Below are 21,354 nucleotides of genomic sequence, written 5' to 3' on the forward strand. Positions count from 1 at the left end.
TCCTGGGCAGCGCTCCTCCTTTCCGGTCAAAAGATCTGATGTTACATAAAAAGCTTCTGCCCTGCTATCTCTCTTCCCCAACACACATACTTCTAATCCTGCCCAGAGGCAGATTGGACTATCGGGGGATTGAACAGGGCCGCGCTCGGCAGACCACGTGGTATTTCCTGGGCTGCGAATCACCGGGCTGGTCTGCATCGGGAATCCGCTGCTGATCCTGCCCCTCCACACTACACTCAGATATTTGGGAAAAGAAGACCATGGTTCCAAGTAATGCTGGATGCTACCAGAAGGACACTGGCCTACAACTCCCCCCAGAGGTGTGTGGAATGGGTTCTGAGTGGGTCAGGAGGAGGTCTGGAAATGGAAGTTTTTAATTAAATATCTGGGCAAGGTGATTAGAGCAGAAGCTTTTTGTGTAACATCAGATGGAGTGCCAGCCCCATATATTTTCTTAAATCTTTTAGCCAGAAAGAACAAGGATTCTGCATTAAACTTCTTAAAATACGAACAACATTCAATTGGGGGGAGGGGTTACCTGCTGGATTTTATGCACTTTAGGCCAGTGATTTCTCCAACCAGTCTTAGCTCGATAAGCACTGAATATCAGCTCTAGCCAGATAAACTTAAGGAATGCCTCTATGCTGCCTCCTTTTATATTTAACTGGGTAATTCATTATACAGTTCACCTTTAACTGCTAAGAGGGGTGGCAAATTCAAAACTCCTGGGTTTGTCTTAAGTTACTTTTAACTCTTGTAAATGATTAACCCATTATATCCCAGATTTTTAGGACACTACAACATAATGGGTTAATAAGAATTGTTAATTCTTTAATGGCTATGGGCCAGATTTTAAAAGGGTTACGTGCGCCGGGCCTAAATTAGAAAGGCCCGGCGACGCGCATAGAGCCCCGGGACACATGTAAATCCCGGGGCTTTACAAAAGGGGCAGTCTGGGGGTAGGGTGGGGCCATAGGCCTCCAACAGAGCGGCCATTGCGTGCCAGCAGGCGCAAAAGGGTTAGAGTAGGGCTGGGGGGGGGGAAGGGAAGTTCCCTTCCAGCCCGCTCCAATTTCGGAGCAGCCTGAGAAGGAACAGAGGAAGGCAGTTCGGCTCGGCGTGCACAATTGTGCATCCCCTTGCGCACGCCGACCCCAGCTTTTATAACATGCACATGCCTGCGCGCACATGTTATAAAATTGGGTGTACATGTGCGCGCGCCAGGTAGCGCGCACACCTTTTTAAAATCTACCCATATATTTTTAAAACTATTACTATAGACACAATTTTTTTTTCATTGCCCCATTTGTAGCCCAAAATCCTTTTTTTGAGTAAGATCTAATGCAAGACCATTTTTAAAATAAGTGCCAGAGGTAATGCACTGCCACAGCGCAACTCATTAGCTACAGGGTACCTTGCTTTGTATTCCATAGTGACATCAACATACCTGGAACTCCTTGATCTCCATCAGGCCCATCTATACCTCTGCCAGCAGACCCTTTGTCTCCCTTCGCACCCTGATCACCTGTAAGAAATTAGGCTTTGGCATCAAACCTTTTCTTTTTCTGAGCATGTCACTATTAAAATATTTTATCATAAGTCTACCAAATCACTATGAGCACTTTCCAGCATCTACTTTGCATTTATTCAGCTGTAGATTAAAAAAAAAAAAGTGCATGGTACAAAAATCCCCCTGTTTTCCTTTGAAAATTCACTTGCAAGCCTATAGGGACATTATTGTCCTTCCCATCCGAAAGATGCAAGAGCTGGATGTGGAACGACACACTTAAATATTACTTGGATAGCACCGACATCTTTTGTAATTCTCTGTTGGTGCATTTTGCTGTGGGTATAAAGGGATTACCAGCTCCCAGCTGCCCATCTCTAAAGTGATTAGAGACTGCGACTTGCAGAAGGCTATACTGTAAGTAGTACTAGAAACTGTTGGAGACTGGCTATCTTTTTGTAAAGAAGGCCCAAATTCACTATTTCATCATTTATTTATTAAAATTTCTTATATACCACTTAAGGCCAACCATCGTAGGCAGTTAATACATAATTAAAACAAAAGGCATTAAAATTCACATAGCAACATACCAAAGCAGGTAAAGAGAATGACAGCCTGGGGTTCTCTTCAAACCTTTTAGAAACCTGTCTGGAGGGTCAAGGAGATTTGACTGATGGCAGTATTTCAATGACAGGTGATTCAAGCAGCTCTGTTTCCCCATTGATAAAGGGCCGATTTGGTAAGTACCACGGTTCCAGACTGGTTTGCAAAAAGGACTTTTATCTTACCTTTCAATTCCTGTTGTGTTGGTTATCCCCACCAATCTACAACCCTGCATGTACATTTTTCTTGCTATTCATGGTATTTGGCTCAGGTTTTAGTGTGCTACTGTGGAAGTATCTTGTCTAGAAGAGATTATAAGGAAGCAAGCACCATGTGACATGGTGCCATTCCTGGAAATGTCAAGAGATGTGAGATTATATTGTCTTCTACCTGCAGGAGGATCGGGAATACCCCAATGTTTCCAGACTAAAGGCAAGCCAAACTAAAACAGTGTAATGTAAAGTTCATCACTAGAGTGCTACAAAGGTTTAGCTCACAAAGCAAGTTATTACATATAAGAAAAATGTTTTTAAGAGTACTTCGGTGAATTGTGATTGCAGAACCTGAAGACTGTTCATCTAGTAGGCAATTTTCAGAAATCTGTGCAGTCACTATTTTTCAAAGGTACCCAGGTAGTTTGCCTTTGAAAATCAGGTATAAATGCACACACAGAAGTCAGCCACATACTTTGGATCTGCTGTTTCTACAAGCAGCTGGTCTGGGGTAAATTGGTAGGCATACATTTGAAAATGCAAACATACATAAACTATTTATTTCCCTGGGCATACCTTTTTTTAATGCTGGCTAAAAGTTTGCTTATTATGTAAACCTGCATGTGCTTTTTAACTGCTCTGGGGAGGAAAACAATTCAGCTAGGATAATCTAGCCAGGTAAGTACCATTTAAAATTGTGCTTTTTCTGTTTAGATATACAGACAACTAATTTCTTGGAGGGAGAAAAAAAATTAATTTAATTACATTATTAAAATCAAGTATCTGCTACTTACCCCTGGGACCTGGGTCTCCCAGCTCTCCTGTTGGTCCTCTGTATCCTGGTGGCCCACTAGCACCAGGATAACCAATTTTTCCTGATGCGCCAGGAGCTCCCGGTAGACCAGTGGCACCAGGGCGCCCAACCAGCCCAGGAGCCAAAGGCCTCCTCAAGTTTGCAGCCAACTGTGCAATTTGATCTTAAAAAAAAAAAAAAAGCAACCACTCATTTAAAATGTTTTGTTCTTCAGTAATACCAATAATTTTAAACATTTATAAAGTGTGATAAAGGCATTAACCAATTGGATGATTTCAGAGCTATGTGCATAAGACCCTGAAACTGTAGGATTTTCACATTTGTAATAGGTACTGAGATACAGGACATTTACTTCTTCTGGTCTGGCCACTGTTGGAAACAGGATGCTGGGCTTGATGTACCCTTGGTCTGACCCAGTATGGCATGTTCTTAAGACATGTCAACCCAAGGTGCATTGTTACATAAAGTTATATAAAGTCATCAGAGGCTTTAACAAAGGTCATACCTTCATTCTAGCCTTATTAGACATCTCCGCAGCCTTCGATACTATCAACCATTTGATATTACTCGACAGGCTAGCTGATATCGGCATCTCTGGGACCCCACTTCGCTGGTTCAAATCTTACATCAGTGACAGATACTTCAAGGTAAAAATTGAAAATCACGAATCCGAGCCCATCAATATCACAAGGGGCGTCCCCCAAGGCTCCTCCCTATCATCTACACTCTTTAATATATACCTCCTCCCTCTCTGCCTCCTACTCTCAAATCTTGATCTCCCACACTTTGTCTACGCAGACGATGTGCAAGTTCTCATACCCATTACTGACTCCATTTCCAACGCCCTAAAAAGATGGGAAAGTGCCCTCTCTTCCATCAACAGTCTACTTACCCAACTCAACCTAGCCCTAAATGCCAACAAAACTGAACTTATGATCATTACACCTCAAGACATCAATCCCCTACTCAACCCTACAGCCAGTTCTCCCACCGCCCCCTCAATATTTTCACATACAGTAAGAGACCTAGGTGTCATACTCGACCCTCATTTTAGCCTACAAAAATTCATCTCCTCCACGATCAAGGACTGCTACCATAAGTTACACACCCTCAAAAAACTTAAACCTATCCTGCACCTCAGCGACTTCAGAACAGTCCTACAAGCCCTTATCTTATCGAAAATAGACTACTCAAACGCGATTCTCCTAGGTCTCCCGAAGAACAGCCTTGCTCCCTTGCAACTGCTACAAAACTCAGCCGCACGAATACTAACAGGCACTCGCAGAAAAGAGCACATCACACCTATCCTCAAACAACTCCATTGGCTTCCTATCACAGCCAGAATTCAATTTAAAACTCTTACCCTTATACACAAAGCTATCCACCACCCAGACATGCACTGGTTCTCAGACTTTCTACACATCTGCTCCTCATCCAGACCCACTAGAACGCCCTACACAGCAACCATTCAAACACCCTCCCCCAAACTCTTCCATCTAACAGCTACCAGACAACGTGCCCTCTCCCTTGCTGGACCCTCCTTATGGAACTCAATGCCCACCCAGCTACGCCTTGAGACATGCACCAAGAAATTCAGACAAAACCTCAAAACATGGCTGTTCACCCGAACCTACACATGAGCCCCCTTTCTCTATTGCCACCCCTCTCCTCGCCCCTTCCACCTTCTCCTCCCTCATCCCCCGCCTCCCTTCTCCCCCCCCCACACATATGTATATAACTGAAACTTTTTGTATTTAACTATATATTGCATTTAATAATTGTACTGTAAATATACCCAGTTTCTCCTACCCCTATTTAACTATGCATTGCATCTAATGATTGCACTGTAAACCTCCAGGTCTCTCCAACTCCTCCCCCCCCACCCCCTGTTACAGTATCAGTTTCATTGTGAAGGCCTGTTGGCTAATTTTTTGTTCGATGGAAACCGATGTGATGTTTTCTTAACGAATTTCGGTATACAAAAAACTTTAAATAAATAAATAAATAAATAATAAATTTTAAAAATAGCATTAAAATAGAGTACTATGTACTCTCTGAAGGAGAAAACAACTTTCAAGCTAAACCCTATCGGGCGGATTTTAAATGCCCTGCTCGCGTAAATCCGCCCGGCGTGCATAAGTCCCAGGGTTTTTTTTAAGGGGGCGTGTCAGGGGCGTGGCCGAATGATGCGGCGTTTTGGGGGCAGGACCGGGGCGTGGCACCGGCCCAGGGGCGTGGTCGAGGCCTCCGGACCAGCCCCCGGGTCGGATGACGGCGCGCCAGCAGTCCGCTGGCGCGCGTAGATTTACATCTGCTTCTAGCAGGCGTAAATCGAGGGACAAAGGTAAGGGGGGGGTTTAGATAGGGCTGGGGAAGATAGGGTAGGGGAAGGGAGGGGAAGGTGAGGGGAGGGCGAAAGAAAGTTCCCTCCGAGGCCGCTCCGATTTCGGAGCGGCCTCTGAGGGAACGGAGGCAGGCTGCGCGGCTCGGCGCGCGCAGGCTGCCCAAAATCGGCAGCCTTGCGTGCGCCGATCCAGGATTTTATAAGATACGCGCGGCTATGCGCGTATCTTATAAAATCCAGCGTACTTTTGTTTGCGCCTGCTGCGCGAACAAAAGTATGCGATCGCGCTCTTTTTAAAAATCTACCCCTATATTTTCTTTCTGTGGGTGTATAGCACAATACTTAAGCTTACATATACCTCAGCTATGATTTCAACCCAACCAGTTTTCTCAGGTTAACATTCAGACAACAACCAACAAGGACTGAATTGCACAGGCTAGGTAAACAAATAAGAGTGGGAGTAGCTTGCTTATTGCAGCGGTTACTACCCCGAATCAATTAAGCCTGATACTTCACTTGGATTACATATCCAGCGCAGCTCACTGCTTCAACAGCAAGGGGAATGAAGAAAAGATGATTTATATTCAGACAACAACCAACAAGGACTGAATTGCACAGACTGCGTAAACAAATAAGTTTGGGAGTAGCTTGCTTATTGCGGTGGTTACTACCCCTAACCAATTAAGTTAGTTACTTTACTTTGCTGTGGCTCCAGCACTGCTCTCTGCATCAATGGCAGGGGGGGGAGGAAATTGGAACCAAAAAGTTACCAATAAGGGCCAAGAGTAACAGATAAGTATGAGAAAAATAAGTATGAAAGCTTGCTGGGCAGACTGGATGGGCCATTTGGTCTTCTGCCATCATTTCTATGTTTCTGTGTAAAATATCCTAAGTTTAGTCATTTTTAGGTATGTGCCGGGAAAAAAAACTTTTTTTTTTTTTTATTTAATTTCAGGGTGTTGGTTTTGTATTCTGAATTCAGTTAGTTTAATGTTTTGTTCAGGTTGTTAGCTAAATGGCAATAAACATTTCATTTGAAAAAAACAAACTAAACTCACCTACTTACCAGGACCCCCTAACCACTGCCACTTGTGAATCTCAGGACTAGCTAGTGCCAAGTTGTTTTATGGCTGTAAAACAACTTGGTCCAGGCTGGCCCTGAGACTGGTACCAATTTTAAATCAGAACCAATGGCTGTTCAGATTCTGCCTTCATTTCAATTAAATATGCATCTCTAGTGATGTTTAAGAGCCTTTCTCTTCCCAGATCCACCATACACTGACATTGGCTGGGGTTTTTTGTAAGTTAACGTGTCAGAACTCATATCTTTCTACTATACAAGACTGCCACCACACAGTTTTTTTTTACTGAGAGAGTGGTCAGGGCGGCACAATGAAGCAAACGTGCTAGCAGTTAGGCCCTCATGCTTATTGTTTTTTTGTGTTCATAGATTTTTATTGAATTTACTGGCTTTCATAATAAACGGTTTGAACATAATAACCACCTAAATTAGAGAGTCATGTTTAAGAGGTAGATATAATTGGCATCTCAGAGACTTGGTGAAAAGGGGATAACCAATAGGACACTGATACCAGGATACAAGTTATATTGCAATGGTGGAGAGCATGGAGTTAAATAGGATAAATGTGCTGCAGGAAACAAAATGAACTGTAGAATCCTTTTAAATAGAAATTACATGTGAAAGGGGGATAAAATAGCATTTGGGGTATATTACTGTCTGCCTGGCCAGAATGAACAAGCAGTCAATGAAATGCTAACAGAAATTAGGGAAGCTAACAAAATTAGCAACAAAGTGATAATGGGTGATTTTAATTACCCCAATATTGGCTGAGTAAATGTCACATCAGTACATGCTAAGAAGGTGAAGTTCCTAGATGAAATAAATGACTGCTTCATGGAGCAGCTAGTACAAAAACCAAGAAGGAAGGGAGCTATTTTAGCCTTGGTCCTTAGTGGACACAGGATCTGGTGCAAGGCGCAACTGTTTTGGGGCTACTTGGCAATAATGAGCATAATATCAAATTTGACTTAATAACTGGAGGACGGGCGCTAAAGACATCTACTGCAATGGCATTTAACTTACAAAAGGGAACCTATGAGAAAAATGGTTAGGAAAAAAAATAAAAGGAGCAGCTACCAAGGTTAAGAGTTTATAGTATATTGGAAGCCCAGACCAGATGTATTCCACACATTACAAAAGGTGGAAAGAAGGCTAAATGACTACTGGCATGGTTAAAAGGTGGACAAGGGATCCAAATGAAGAAAATAGAAAACAGCATAAGCACTAGCAAGTTAGATACAAAACATTGATAACAAAGGCAAAGAGAGAATTTGAAAAGAAGCTTGTCATGGAACCAAAAACTCATAATAAAAGCTTTCACGTACATTCAAAGCAGCTTGTGAAGAAGTCATTTGGACCACTAGATGATCATTGAGTAAAAGGGGCACTTAGGGAAGACAAGTCCAAGACAGAGAGACTTAATTCTTTGCTTCAATCTTTAATGAGGAAGATATAAATGAAATGCCCATGACAAAAATTTTCTCACAGGACAAGCAGGATGGTTGTCCTCACAAATGGGTGACATCGAGGATGGAGCCCACCACGGAAAACTTCTGTCAAAGTTTAAACAGAACTTTGACTGGCCCCTACTGGGCATGCCCAGCAAGGCACTGACCCTGCAGCCAGCAGGGGTCTCCCTTCAGTCTTCTTTTTTCCGCGCAGCAGTTGCCACGCGGTGAAAGGAGCTCTCTAACCACGTTCCTGACAGGAATTTGGAAGTTAATTTCCTAAGAAAATTTGCCCCTCAGGGGTCTCCCTTCGACAAATTTTTAGTCATCTTACGGAACCCGGTAAGTTTTTTGCCTTTTTCCATCGACTACCGTCGAATTTGGCCCTTGAGGCCTGTTGGCACTTACCGATCCCCAGCCTAAATTTTGGCTTCAGGCCATGGCAACGGGGTTCCGCCGTTGTCCGGATTGTACCCGGACTATGTCCATCACAGACCCCCACAGGGTTTGTGTGATGTGTTTGGGTAGTGAGTATGATGTCCTGACTTGCACCAAATGTGCCTTAATGACACCCAAGGGTCGCAAAGCCAGGATGGAGAAGATGGGGCTCCTCTTCCATGCACCCACCCCAACGCCATCGATAGCATCGACGTCATCGGAACCGGCACCGTCGAAGTTGTACCATCATCGTCAACCCTCCGGTGACCGTCCGCCATCGATCGCTTCTCGGCCATCGACTCCCGTCCCTTCCCCGGATGGGCGAGGGGCTCGGAAGGAAAAGCACCGCTATCAACGGCACAAATCTCGGCCTGTCGAGGATCCACAGCCATCGACCTCTGCTCAAGCCGAGCCACCGACAAAGAAGCCGCGAACAGACCGGACACCCTCCACGTCTCGTTCGCAGGCATCGAGGAAACCCTCACCCTCCCGGGGTGCGGGGGCCGTGATCCCACCGGTTACAGTGGTCCCTCCGGCCCTGCCTCAGCCTCCCTCTCCCGTCGAGCCGGGTATGGTTACCCCTGGTCTCCGGGCAGAACTGGACCGGCTGGTCCAGGAGGCCATCGAGAAAGCGATGAAGAAATTGCAACCTCCATCGGCACCGTCTCCGGCACCGGTTCCAGTGCCGCCCCCGGCACAGACACCGGCACCGGCTTCGCCACCGAGGAGGGAACCGACCACCGAGCCGTTGATACAAGCGCTAGCACCGCTACTGAGCCGCATGGAGGCGCTCATGACGGCCCTTCCATCGATGATTCCAGTGCCATCGACAACACCACCGTCTCCGACTGGATTTTCATCGGCAGGAGAAACATCGTTCCGGATTCCCCCTTCCGGGGTGGTTCCATCGGTGCCTTCTGGTATATCTCCACCGATATATCCTTCGGTTCCATCCATTCCACGCCAGGCACCGATTCCATCGACAGCACCGAAGCCATCGATGCCATTTCTGGTTCCACCTACGGCACCGATTCCACCTCGGTTTCCATCGATGCCTTTAGAGCCTCAGCCAGGTCCATCAGGGTTACAAACCCCACTTGATCCCTACGATACCTGGGGTGATGATGATGATACATCTTCTGACACGGATTTGCCTTCGCCTCCATCTCCTACAGAGAGTAGAAAAAGATCTCCTCCTGAGGATCTATCTTTCATTAATTTTGTGAAAGAGATGTCAGAAGTTGTACCTTTTCAACTACAATCTGAAGCTGATGACAGACACCAGATGATGGAACTCCTTCAATTTCTGGATGCTCCAAAAATCATCGCTTCCATCCCTATACACCAGGTGTTTTTGGATCTGCTCAAGAAAAACTGGGAATCTCCTTCATCAGTGTCCCCAGTTACAAAAAAGCTGACTCCACCTACCTTGTCCAGTCAGCACCAGGTTTCCAAAAACCTCAACTGGATCATCGCTCTGTTGTGGTTGAGTCCGCGCAGAAGAAGGCCAAGCGTCTTAAGCCACACTCTTCTACCCCACCTACCAGGGACAACAAGTTCCTAGATAGTGTTGGACGGAAAGTCTATCATGGAGCTATGTTGATTTCACGCATAGCTTCATATCAACTTTATATGACTCAGTACAACAGAGCCATCCTTAAGCAGATGCAAGACTATGCTGACACGTTACCAGACCAATACCAACCGCAGCTTCAAGCCCTTCTTCACAAGGGATTTGAGGCAGGGAAGCACGAGATTAGGACTGCCTACGACATATTCGATGCTTCCACGAAGGTTTCAGCCACAGCCATCTCAGCCAGACGTTGGGCTTGGTTAAAATCATCCAACCTTCGCCCAGAGGTTCAGGATCGTCTTGCTGATTTACCCTGCTTAGGCGATAATTTGTTTGGAGAGCAAATTCAGCAGATTGTGGCGGAGTTGAAAGACCACCATGAGACGTTGAAACAACTCTCATCTGTCCCACCTGAGCTGACCTCCAAGCAACCGCAAAAGAAAGACTCTAAAAAGTCATTCTTTCGACCACGCCGTTATTACCCTCCATCGGCCAGGCCTCGTCCAGCTCGATCCTCTACTAGGCCTCAGCCGCGTCAGCCTAGGAAACAAAGGCCTACTGTAGCCCCTCCTCCTGGGCCTGCGGCTGGCCTTTGACTCCCCTGTAGGGAACACATGCCAAACCCCTCTTCCGGACATCCCTGTAGGAGGTCGACTGTACCATTTTCTACAACCTTGGTTGCAGATCACCTCAGATCAGTGGGTGCTAACAATTATCGCACAGGGTTACCACCTCAACTTCATAACTCTTCCGGCAGACTCCCCGCCTCTTCAAGCGTGGAGTCTATCCACCCATTTGGCTCAATTACAACAGGAAGTATCCCTTCTTCTGCAATCAAATGCTATAGAACCTGTTCCTCCCTCTCAACGAGGCAAGGGATTCTATTCCAGATACTTCCTAATACCAAAGAAATCGGGGGGACTACGTCCCATTTTGGACCTTCGAGCCCTCAACAAATACCTTCAAAAAGAGAAGTTCAAAATGGTAACCCTAGGCGCGCTGCTCCCTCTGCTACAAAGAGGGGATTGGCTGTGCTCTCTCGACCTCAAGGACGCTTATACCCACATTGCGATCACACAATCCCATCGCAAATATCTGCGGTTTCTAGTTGGCCACGACCATTATCAATACCGTGTCCTCCCTTTCGGTCTAGCTTCTGCCCCACGAGTCTTTACCAAATGTCTCGTAGTGGTAGCAGCATTCCTCAGGAAGGAAGGTGTCCACGTCTACCCATACCTGGACGATTGGCTAATCAGGGCCTCCACCCAACAGATAGCTCAATCCTCCCTAAAATTGACAATTCAAACACTCCTTTCCTTAGGGTTTCTCGTCAATTACGAGAAATCTTGCTTAGTCCCGTCTCAAACCTTATCCTTCATTGGGGCAGACTTGGACACCTTACAGGCAAAGGCTTACCTTCCTCTTCAGAGGGTCCACACCCTAATGTCCCTGGCTCGCCAGCTCCAGGCTCAGAACACTGCCACGGCTCGCCAGTTCCTCATTCTCCTAGGGCACATGGCATCCTCGGTTCAAGTCACTCCCATGACCCGACTAGCCATGAGAGTAACACAATGGACTCTACGACACCAATGGATTCAAGCTTTTCAGCCTCTGTCCTCCATAGTCACAGTCACACAAGCGCTGCGCCTATCCTTAACCTGGTGGACGACTCAGGTCAACCTCCTTCAGGGCTTACCTTTTCTTCCACCGGATCCGCAAGTAATCCTAACCACCGACGCTTCTCACATCGGTTGGGGAGCCCATGTGGACGACTTTCAAACCCAAGGGTTATGGTCCAAAGAGGAAGCCGAACACCAGATCAATTTCCTGGAACTTCGAGCAATCCGCTATGCGCTCCGCACTTTCAAAGATCATCTCTTTCATCAGATAATCTTAATCCAGACGGACAACCAAGTGGCCATGTGGTACATAAACAAGCAGGGAGGCACCAGCTCCTTCCTTCTGTGTCAGGAAGCTGCGCAGATCTGGGCGGAAGCCCTCTCCCACTCCATGTACCTCAGGGCCACTTACCTGCCGGGAGTAAACAATGTATTGGCAGACCAGCTGAGCCGTGTCTTCCAACCGCACGAGTGGTCACTCGATCCTCTGGTAGCGACCTCTCTGTTTCACAAGTGGGGTTCTCCCCGCATAGACCTCTTTGCGTCCCCTCAGAACCACAAAGTGGACGATTACTGCTCTCTCATTCGGAGCCAGCACTCTCGGCCGAGGGATGCATTCTCCCTCAAGTGGACAACCGGTCTGCTCTATGCATTCCCTCCAACTCCTCTTGTGTCAAAGACTCTCGTGAAGCTACGCCAGGACGGGGGAACCATGATCCTGATAGCACCTTACTGGCCACGCCAAGTATGGTTTCCAATACTCCAGGATCTCTCCATCCGCAGGCACATTCCTCTGGGAAAGGACCCGCATCTGCTCACTCAAAACGACGGATGCCTCCTCCATCCCAACCTCCAAGCCTTGTCCCTGACGGCATGGATGTTGAAAGGTTAGTCCTTCAGCCTTTCAACCTTTCAGATTCCGTTTCTCGGGTCCTGATAGCTTCACGAAAGCCTTCCACAAGAAAGTCTTACTCATACAAATGGAAAAGGTACACATCATGGTGCACTTCTCAGTCCCTTGATCCCCTTTCCTGTCCAATCTCCAAATTCTTGGACTATTTATGGCATCTCTCTGAATCAGTCTTAAAACCTCTTCTATCAGAATGCATGTCAGTGCGGTAGCCGCCTTCCATAAAGGTGTACAGGGTGTCCCTATTTCAGTACAACCCCTAGTAACACGTTTTCTTAAAGGCTTGCTCCATCTGAAGCCACCCTTACGTCCTCCGGCCCCATCTTGGGACCTTAACCTGGTTCTTGGTCGTCTAATGAAACCTCCTTTCGAACCTCTGCACTCCTGTGAGTTAAAGTATCTCACATGGAAAGTGTTATTCCTTTTGGCTATCACTTCAGCTCGCAGGGTTAGTGAATTGCAGGCCCTAGTTACCTATCCGCCTTACACTAAGCTCCTGCAGGACCGGGCGGTACTTCGCACTCACCCTAAATTTTTACCTAAGGTAGTTTCTGAGTTTCATATTAATCAATCCATCATACTACCTATCTTTTTTCCCAGGCCCCACTCCAACTCCGGGGAACAGACTCTGCATACCCTAGACTGCAAACGAGCTCTAGCTTTTTATCTAGACCGTACAGTTGCTCACAGGAAGAGCACTCAATTATTTGTCTCTTTTCATCCTAACAAGTTAGGACATCCTGTGGGTAAGCAGGCTCTTTCCTCCTGGTTGGCGGACTGCATCTCCTTCTGCTATCAGCAAGCTGGCATTCCTTTTCAAGACCGTGTGAAAGCACACTCTGTGAGGGCCATGGCGACTTCGGTAGCACACCTTCGATCGGTGCCGCTTCCTGACATCTGCAAAGCTGCAACCTGGAGTTCTCGCCACACCTTTGCAGCCCACTATTGTTTGGACAAAGCTGGAAGACAGGACTCCATCTTCGGCCAATCTGTCTTGCGTAACCTTTTTCCAACCTGATGTACCAACACCCTTCCACCTTCCCGGTAGGGTGCGGATGCCCTTTACCAAATTCCACCCCAGTTGTAGTGCCTGTTGCACGTCATTGGGTGCATTTGGTACAAGTCAGGACATCCTCAGCTCGGTACTCACCCATTTGTGAGGACAACCATCCTGCTTGTCCTGTGAGAAAGCAAATGTTGCTTACCTGATGTAACAGGTGTTCTCACAGGACAGCAGGATGTTAGTCCTCACGAAACCCGCCCGCCACCCCGCGGTGTTGGGTTTGTTTTGTTTTTACTTTCTAGGCACTGCCTGTAGCTTTGAAAATCAGACTGAAGGGAGACCCCTGCTAGCTGCAGGGTCAGTGCCTTGCTGGGCATGCCCAGTAGGGGCCAGTCAAAGTTCTGTTTAAACTTTGACAGAAGTTTTCCGTGGTGGGCTCCATCCTCGATGTCACCCATTTGTGAGGACTAACATCCTGCTGTCCTGTGAGAACACCTGTTACATCAGGTAAGCAACATTTGCTATATTTAAAGGTGACTATTCAGAGGAACTGAAACAAATCTCAGTGAATCTGGAAGATATAATAAAGGATATTGACATGCTAGAATAGCAAATCACTTGGGCCAGATGATATACTGTACATCCCAAAGTGCTGAAATAACTGAAATATGAAACTGCAGACATACTGCTATTAGTGATTTGTAAACTATCTTTAGAATCATGTACCGTACTGAAGACTGGAGGGCTGCCAACATAATGCCAGTTTTTACAAATGGTTTAAGGGGTGATCCAGCAAACTACAGATCAGTGAGCCTTACTGCGCTGGGCAAAATGGTAGCAACTATCAAAGAACAAAATTACTTAACAGATATTCAGTCATGGTTTAATGGGGCAAAGCCAGCATTTAACCAAGGGAAGTCTTGCCTCACCAATCTGATACATTTATTTGAAGGTATAAACAAATGTGAATGAAGGTGAGCCAGTTGATATAGTGTATCTAGATTTCCATAAAGTGTTTGATAAAGTCCTTCATGAGAGACTTCTGAAGAAGTAAAAAGTCATGGTATAGAAAAAAATGTCCTATTGTGGATTGGGAATTGGTTAAAAAATAGAAAACATCTAGTAGGGCTAAATGGTCAATTATTTCAATGGAGAAGGGTAAATAGTAGAGTGCCCCAGGGATGTGATCTGGGACCACTGCTTTTAAACAAATTTACAAATGATCTAGAAATGGGAACAATAAGTGGGGTGATCAAATTTGTAGATGACGCAAAGTTGTTAATTTGCAAGAGGACCTTGCAAGACTGGGAGACTGAGCATGCAAATGGCAGATGACATTTAATGTGGACAAGTGCAAAGTGATGCACATAGGAAAGAGCAATCTACAATATAGTTATACTGTGCAAGGTTCCACATTAGGAGTCACTAATCAGGAAAAGGATCTAGGTGTCATTGTAGATTAAATGTTGAAATTTCTGCTCAGTGTGTGGTGACAACTAAGAAAGCAAATAGAATGCTAGGAATTATTTTAACATATTCATAAATGGGATATGGGAATGAGTGAGGTGATCAGATTTGCTGATGATCATAAGAGGATTGTGAGAAATTATAAGAGGACAATTCTGGTAGCCATATCTCAAGGAAGATATAGTTGTGATGGAGAAGGTACAAAGAAGGGCAACCAAAATGAAAAGGGGATGGAACAGCTGCCCTATGAGGAAAGACTAAAGAGGTTAGGACTTTTCAGCTTGGAGAAGAGACGACTGAGGGGGGATATGATAGAGGTGTTTAAAATCATTAGAGGTCTAGAACGGGTAAATGTGAATCTGTTATTTACTCTTTCGGACAATAGAAGGACTAGGGGGCACTCCATGAAGTTAGCATGTGGCACATTTAAAACTAATCGAAGAAAATTCTTTTTCACTCAACGCACAATTAAACTCTGGAATTTGTTGCCAGAGGATGTGGTTAGTGCAGTTAGTGTAGCTGTGTTTAAAAAAGGATTGGATAGGTTCTTGGAGGAGAAGTCCATTACCTGCTATTAATCAAGGTGACTTAGAAAATAACTATTGCTATTACCAGCATCAGTAGTGTGGGTTATACTTAGTTTTTGGGTACTTGCCAGGAACTTGAGCCTGGATCGCCTACTGTTGGAAACAGGATGCTGACCCAGTATGGCAATTTCTTATGTTCTTATGCAAGACTGGGAGACTGGGCGTCCAAATGGCAGATGACATTTAAAATAGACAAGTGTAAAGTGATGCATGTAGGGAAGAGCAACCCAAATTATAACTACACAATGCAAGGTTCCACTTTGGGAGTCACCACCCAGGAAAATGATCTAGGCATTATCATAAATAATATGTTGAAATCCTCTGCTCAATGTGCATCAGTGACCAAGAAAGAAAATAGTATGCTAGGAACTGTTAGGAAAGGAATAGAGACCAAAACAGAGAATATCCTAATGCCTCTGCATCACTCCATGGTGCGACCTCACCTTCAGTATTGTGTGCAGTTCTGGTCACCACATCTCAAGAAAGATAGAGCAGAATTAGAGATGGTACAGAGAAGGGGAACAAAGATGATAAAGGGGATGGAACGATTCGTTGCTGGAGGGTGTGGTGAAAGTTGTTGGTATAGCTGAGTACTTAAAAAAGCTTTAGACAAGTTCCTGGAAGAAAAGTCCATAAACCATTATTAAAGTGGATTTGGGGAAATCCACTGCTTATCCCCTAGCATAAGCTAGGGGTCCCTTGGGATCCTGCCAGGTGCTTGTGACCTGGATTGGCCACTGTTGGAAACAGGATGCTGGGCTTGATGGATCCTTGGTCTGACCCAGTATGACAAATCTTATGTTCTTAAGTTACCATCATATTGTACATCATAGTTTATATATACATCATTTAAGTATCAGCAAATATTTTGTTATTTTTGCAGATGAATCATTCAGAACTATGAATTGTAAAACTACCCTAGTATAAACATTTGGCACCACAAGTTCCACTCAAAAGATATGAAAAAGGAATCCACTATTCAACCAGTTTTTTTTCCCACATCCTGTATTTTCCATGAAAGAGCTGGCGTAAAGTCGGCATCACAGAAGCTTAAATCTGTGCCGAAGCATGCATCACCCCAGCAAGTCAATGTACTCGAGGGAGGAACAGACTTTGGGGACCCTTAGCGGCGACTCAGTATTTACCCCCCTCTATATTGGTGTTCTTATCTCTGGCTCACTTCCTCAATCATGAACTTTGTTTGGAGACTCCAAATCTGATATGCTCTGTTGTACCTTTGGTCTTTCTGCAACACCCGTGCAGTTAACGCAGGAAGGGGCCCCCTCCTAGAGTACAGTAGGAGCTTTGCAGTAGGACTATGAGTCTTCCCCAGCTTTGGGTCAGTAGACAATAGTTCACAGACCAAGAAGCTGAATTGGTAAAGACTTTCTTTACCTCACTGGCAACAAGGGACAAGGAGGGCACCCTTTAATTTTCCTGTCTAGAATGTTAGATTTGTTTTCTCAAGAAGGAGTCCCTCTCTCCTCCATGCCTCAGGATTTCACATCAAAAGTCTCAGTAGTGGGATCTTGCTCTCAACCACCCTCTCTGTGGAAGAATCTAGCCAGACCGAGGAGAGAGAATGAGATGCCACCATCTGGAGCATTACCCCTCAGAGACAACCAGGGTCCTCGTCCCTATCACCTTCATCTTCATTGGAGTCATGGTTTTGGTGTCTCTACACCTCTTGGTTCCAAGGAAAGGTCTACAGCAATTCCCACAGATCCCTTACCTAATCTGCTGAAGCATTTATCTCCACTAGAAGATGTCTCAAACTCTAAATTCGTGGGCAAGGTGACAGGAGTCACAGCCGTAAAGACAAAAATTCTTGCATTGAAATCTTTGGACTACTTCAGATTCTAATACACCTTCCACACCTGTAGCGATCCAGATTCATTAAATTCTGCAGGATTTAGAAATGAGAATATGATAGAGTCCAGCCTCCTGTGCCCCAGCAGCCAGGAAACTGGACCTCAAATACCGAGTGCAACAGGCTCTGAGGTTTGGAGTAGTTTTACTACACCAGTCAGTATGGTAGAGTCAGCACTAAAATGAGCTAAAAAAGAATATAATTTTTTTCCAGCACCCCTCTCAGTAAGGATTCTAGGTTGCAGGACAGAAGAAAGTCTTCCAGAACTCACTGCTTAACACATGCATTGCAGCCCACCAATTATACATGGTACATTATTTACATGACTGCATAGTTAAGCTGAAGCCTCTGGTAGAGTCAACAGGGAGCAGGAAAACTGTCAGTGGGCTCTTCTAGATGCAGACGAATGCAAATGCTATCTTCTCTGGTCAGTGTATGAATAGTTCAATATTGCAGCAAGATCTTCTGCAGCATCCATCAGAGCACGAAGAATTGCTTGGTTGAGAGCCAACGGCTTGCATGACGATATACATGACAAGTTGACTAATGTCTTGCATTCGGGGGATAATCTCTTTGAGGACAAGATCAGGCAAACAGTCACCCAGATTAAGGAGCAACATGGCACATTCAATATTTATTGATGGGATTCATGCAGCCATCTTCCTCTATGTGTCCTTACTTTGCTTTTAAACACTCTTTGCAGAGATACCCCTTTCGCCAATTTCAGGGGTATTGTGCACAACCTATGCTTGGCTATTTATTTATTTATTTATTTATTTACTTACTTATTTATTTAAAAGTCTTGTTTTCCGCTACTTCCAAGATACATACATGCTTCAACAGCACACAGATGTCCGTATGAGAGACATTGGCCAAAGCAATTGTAACACACCCAGCCTAAACCTGAGCCTAGTTTTTCATGAGACTCAACCCTTGGACCTTGATCCCTGGGAGGATTCATCTGTTCCTAGAAGAGTGATGAAAATAACCAAGGACTGTTGATTCCACAATTTTGAGGATCCTGATTACTGTTTATGCTTCTCCTGTCCTCCAGTGCTGCATCAATGCATGACCTTCGATGAAGTTTTCTCTCAAGGTGGAGTTGCTGCTCAGTCAGAGGGCTTTAGAACCTGTCCCTTCCAAAGAACTTAGCAAAGGGTTCTATTCCTGCTATTTCCTTATCCCCAAAATACTCAGGGGGATTGAGACCCATCCTGGATTTATGAAGACTGAATAAAAGCCTGTTACTGCTTTCTTGCCCACTGTGCAGCAGCAGCCAAGAAGGCAAATAGAAAGCTTGGGATTATTAGGACAGGAATGGAGAATAAAACAGAGAATATCCTAATGTCTCTGTATCACTCCATGGTGCAACCTCACCTTAAGTATTGTGTGCAGTTCTGGTCACCACATCTCAAAAATGATTTAGCAGAATTTGAAAAGGTACAGAGAAGGGTGATCAAAATGATAAAGGGGATGAAACGATTCTCCTGTGAGGAAAGGCTAGAGATTAGGACTCTTCAGCCTGGAGAAAAGACGGCTGAAGGGAGATATGATAGAGGTCTATAAAATAATGAGTGTAATGGAATGAGAAAAAGTTAATTGGTTGTTTACTCTTTCAAAGAGTACAAAGGCTAGGGGACTCACAATAAAGTTATTAGGTGATACATTTAAAACTAATAAGAGAATATATATATATATATATAATTTTTTTTATCAATGCATAATTAAGCTCTGGAATTCATTGCCAGAGGATGTGGTGAAAGCTGTTAGTGTAACTGCATTTTAAAAAGGTTTGGACAGTTCCTGGAAATGTCCATAAACCATTATTAAGGAGGAGTTGCAGAAATCCTCTTCTTATCCCTGGGTTAAGCAGCTTAGAATCTATCTACCTCTTAAGATCCTGCCAGGTACTTATGTCCTGGATTGGCCACTCTTAGAAACAGGATACTGGGCTTGAGGGACCTTAAGACTTACCATACTGTGTCAGACCTATGTAAATTCAAAATGAACTCCATCCATGCAATCCTGCCCTTCATTCAAGTGGGAGATTGGTTGTGTGTCCTGGAGTTTCCTTTTGTGCTCATGGGCATGCAAACACCACAGGCAGTAGGAAGCCTGGCCTGCCCAGTTGCAATTCATCCACTTTGCATAGATACGTACATAAATTCCCATATATAACCCTGCTCCCGTATGTCTTTTACCCAGCCTCTCAACCCTTTTCTTATTATCTCCCCCTCTATCATGTTTTCTACCCAACCTCTCAAACCTTTTCTTCTCAGCACTGCTCTCCATATCTGACATAAGCATATCCAAACTTTGTTTCAGTAATAGCCATCACCACCTCTGCTGGCAGGCCATATCAGGTCTTGCCATCTTCAACTTTGCATCTACAGGTATTTTAAAACTGACAAATACAAACAGCTACATTTTTTAAAAAATCTGAAAGCCATGTTCCCCAACAATTCACAGTGGCACAGAGGGGGAGCAAGCAATGCCAATTAATCATGTTGCCTGTCTGAATATTCCTTTGTGCTTTCTAACACCGGTGACATCTCTTGCTTTCATCCATTGCTTAATGTTCTTCCCAAAGTCAGCTTCATGGTTTCTTTGAGCAGAATAGCAAAGTGCTGCTCTCAGAAACTTCACTTTCAGTTGTAGCCCCTGCACCCCTTCTCAGTAGAAATAGAAATTTGAGTACTCACCACTTATCAGCCCACTGCACAGCTCCCGGATGTGTTGCTCACTTGTCTCTTTGCCCTGAAATCAGAAAAGGAATAGTTGTCTTTGCAATTATTATTTCCTGTTGATAAGTAAGTTTAGTCATTACATGTGTCTCTCCACACTAGTACAGCATGAGGTCTGTGGCACAGCTGTGGCTCCTGGCTAAGCTAGCCATACTGGTTAATTCAAAGGTTAACTTAAAACAGAATTTGGTAGTTCAGATTTAGCAGTATGCAAGGCCCCTAGAGGTGACAATGGAGCTAATTTGGATGTCATTAATTCAGGTATACAAAACATATAAGAGGAAGTATGCCATTCCCAAAAGAATCATAATTGACAAGCTATGTTATAAAAATGATTATCCGGCAGGTTAAGAACGCCATAACATCTGGGCCTCATCAACTTTTCTAAACTAATTTATTTTTATTTATTTAAAAATATTTCTATACCGTCTTTCACAAACAGCAGTTGACCAAAATGGTTTACAAATTTTCAAAATAAAATAGGAGATAACAGCTACTAATTAAATTAAATTAAAATACAAAATAATATACAATATAGAAAATATAAACAAAAAGATAGTAAAGTTAAGAAAAAAAATACAATGTATACTTTTAAGCCCTGATTCTAATTACATCTCCTCAGATTTTTAATTTAACTATACTGAATTTTATACAAAACAGAAATATAGTCAGAAATAGCTAAGGAATAATGTAGAGCCAAAATTCCCAAAGTTTTTCATATAGTTTACATTTGATTAACTGAAAGTCAATAAGAACATGAGATCTTAGAGGATTATGCATTCATTCCTTCTTGTTCTGCAAAAGCTTCTTTGAATAAATATGTTTTTACCGATTTTTTGAATTCTTTATGATTGGTGATTTGTCACAGAACGTTTGGGAGCGAATTCCAAAGTAAGGGACCCGCTACAGAAAAGGCTCTTTCTCTGGTTATGTTTAATCTTGCAAGCCTGATTGTGGGAACATCAAGTAGGTTCTTACTAGTGGATCTGAGGCTTCTGGTTGGTTTATAGAGCCGCAATGTGGTGTATAACCAGGTCGAGTCGGGATCATATAATAACGAGTGAATTAGTGATAATACTTTGTATTTGACTCGGAATTTAATTGGGAGCCAGTGTAATTTGAATAGAATGGGTG

General features: G+C 44.3%; 1 protein-coding gene across 2 annotated transcripts in view; it reads right to left on the reverse strand.

Annotated features, from left to right (window-relative positions):
• Positions 1-21,354, reverse strand: part of COL9A3 (collagen type IX alpha 3 chain) — a 103,238-nt gene that overhangs the window by 2,361 nt on the left and 79,523 nt on the right. For both annotated transcript variants that reach the window (XM_029611944.1, XM_029611943.1), the window contains 3 exons: positions 20,179-20,233; positions 3,117-3,299; positions 1,448-1,525 (listed from right to left, as the gene is read on the reverse strand). In XM_029611944.1, the coding sequence (XP_029467804.1) occupies positions 1,448-1,525; positions 3,117-3,299; positions 20,179-20,233 (316 nt within the window). The remainder of the gene's footprint in view (positions 1-1,447; positions 1,526-3,116; positions 3,300-20,178; positions 20,234-21,354) is intronic.

This window comes from Rhinatrema bivittatum, chromosome 8 (assembly GCF_901001135.1).
Source record: "Rhinatrema bivittatum chromosome 8, aRhiBiv1.1, whole genome shotgun sequence".
NCBI lineage: Eukaryota > Metazoa > Chordata > Amphibia > Gymnophiona > Rhinatrematidae > Rhinatrema > Rhinatrema bivittatum.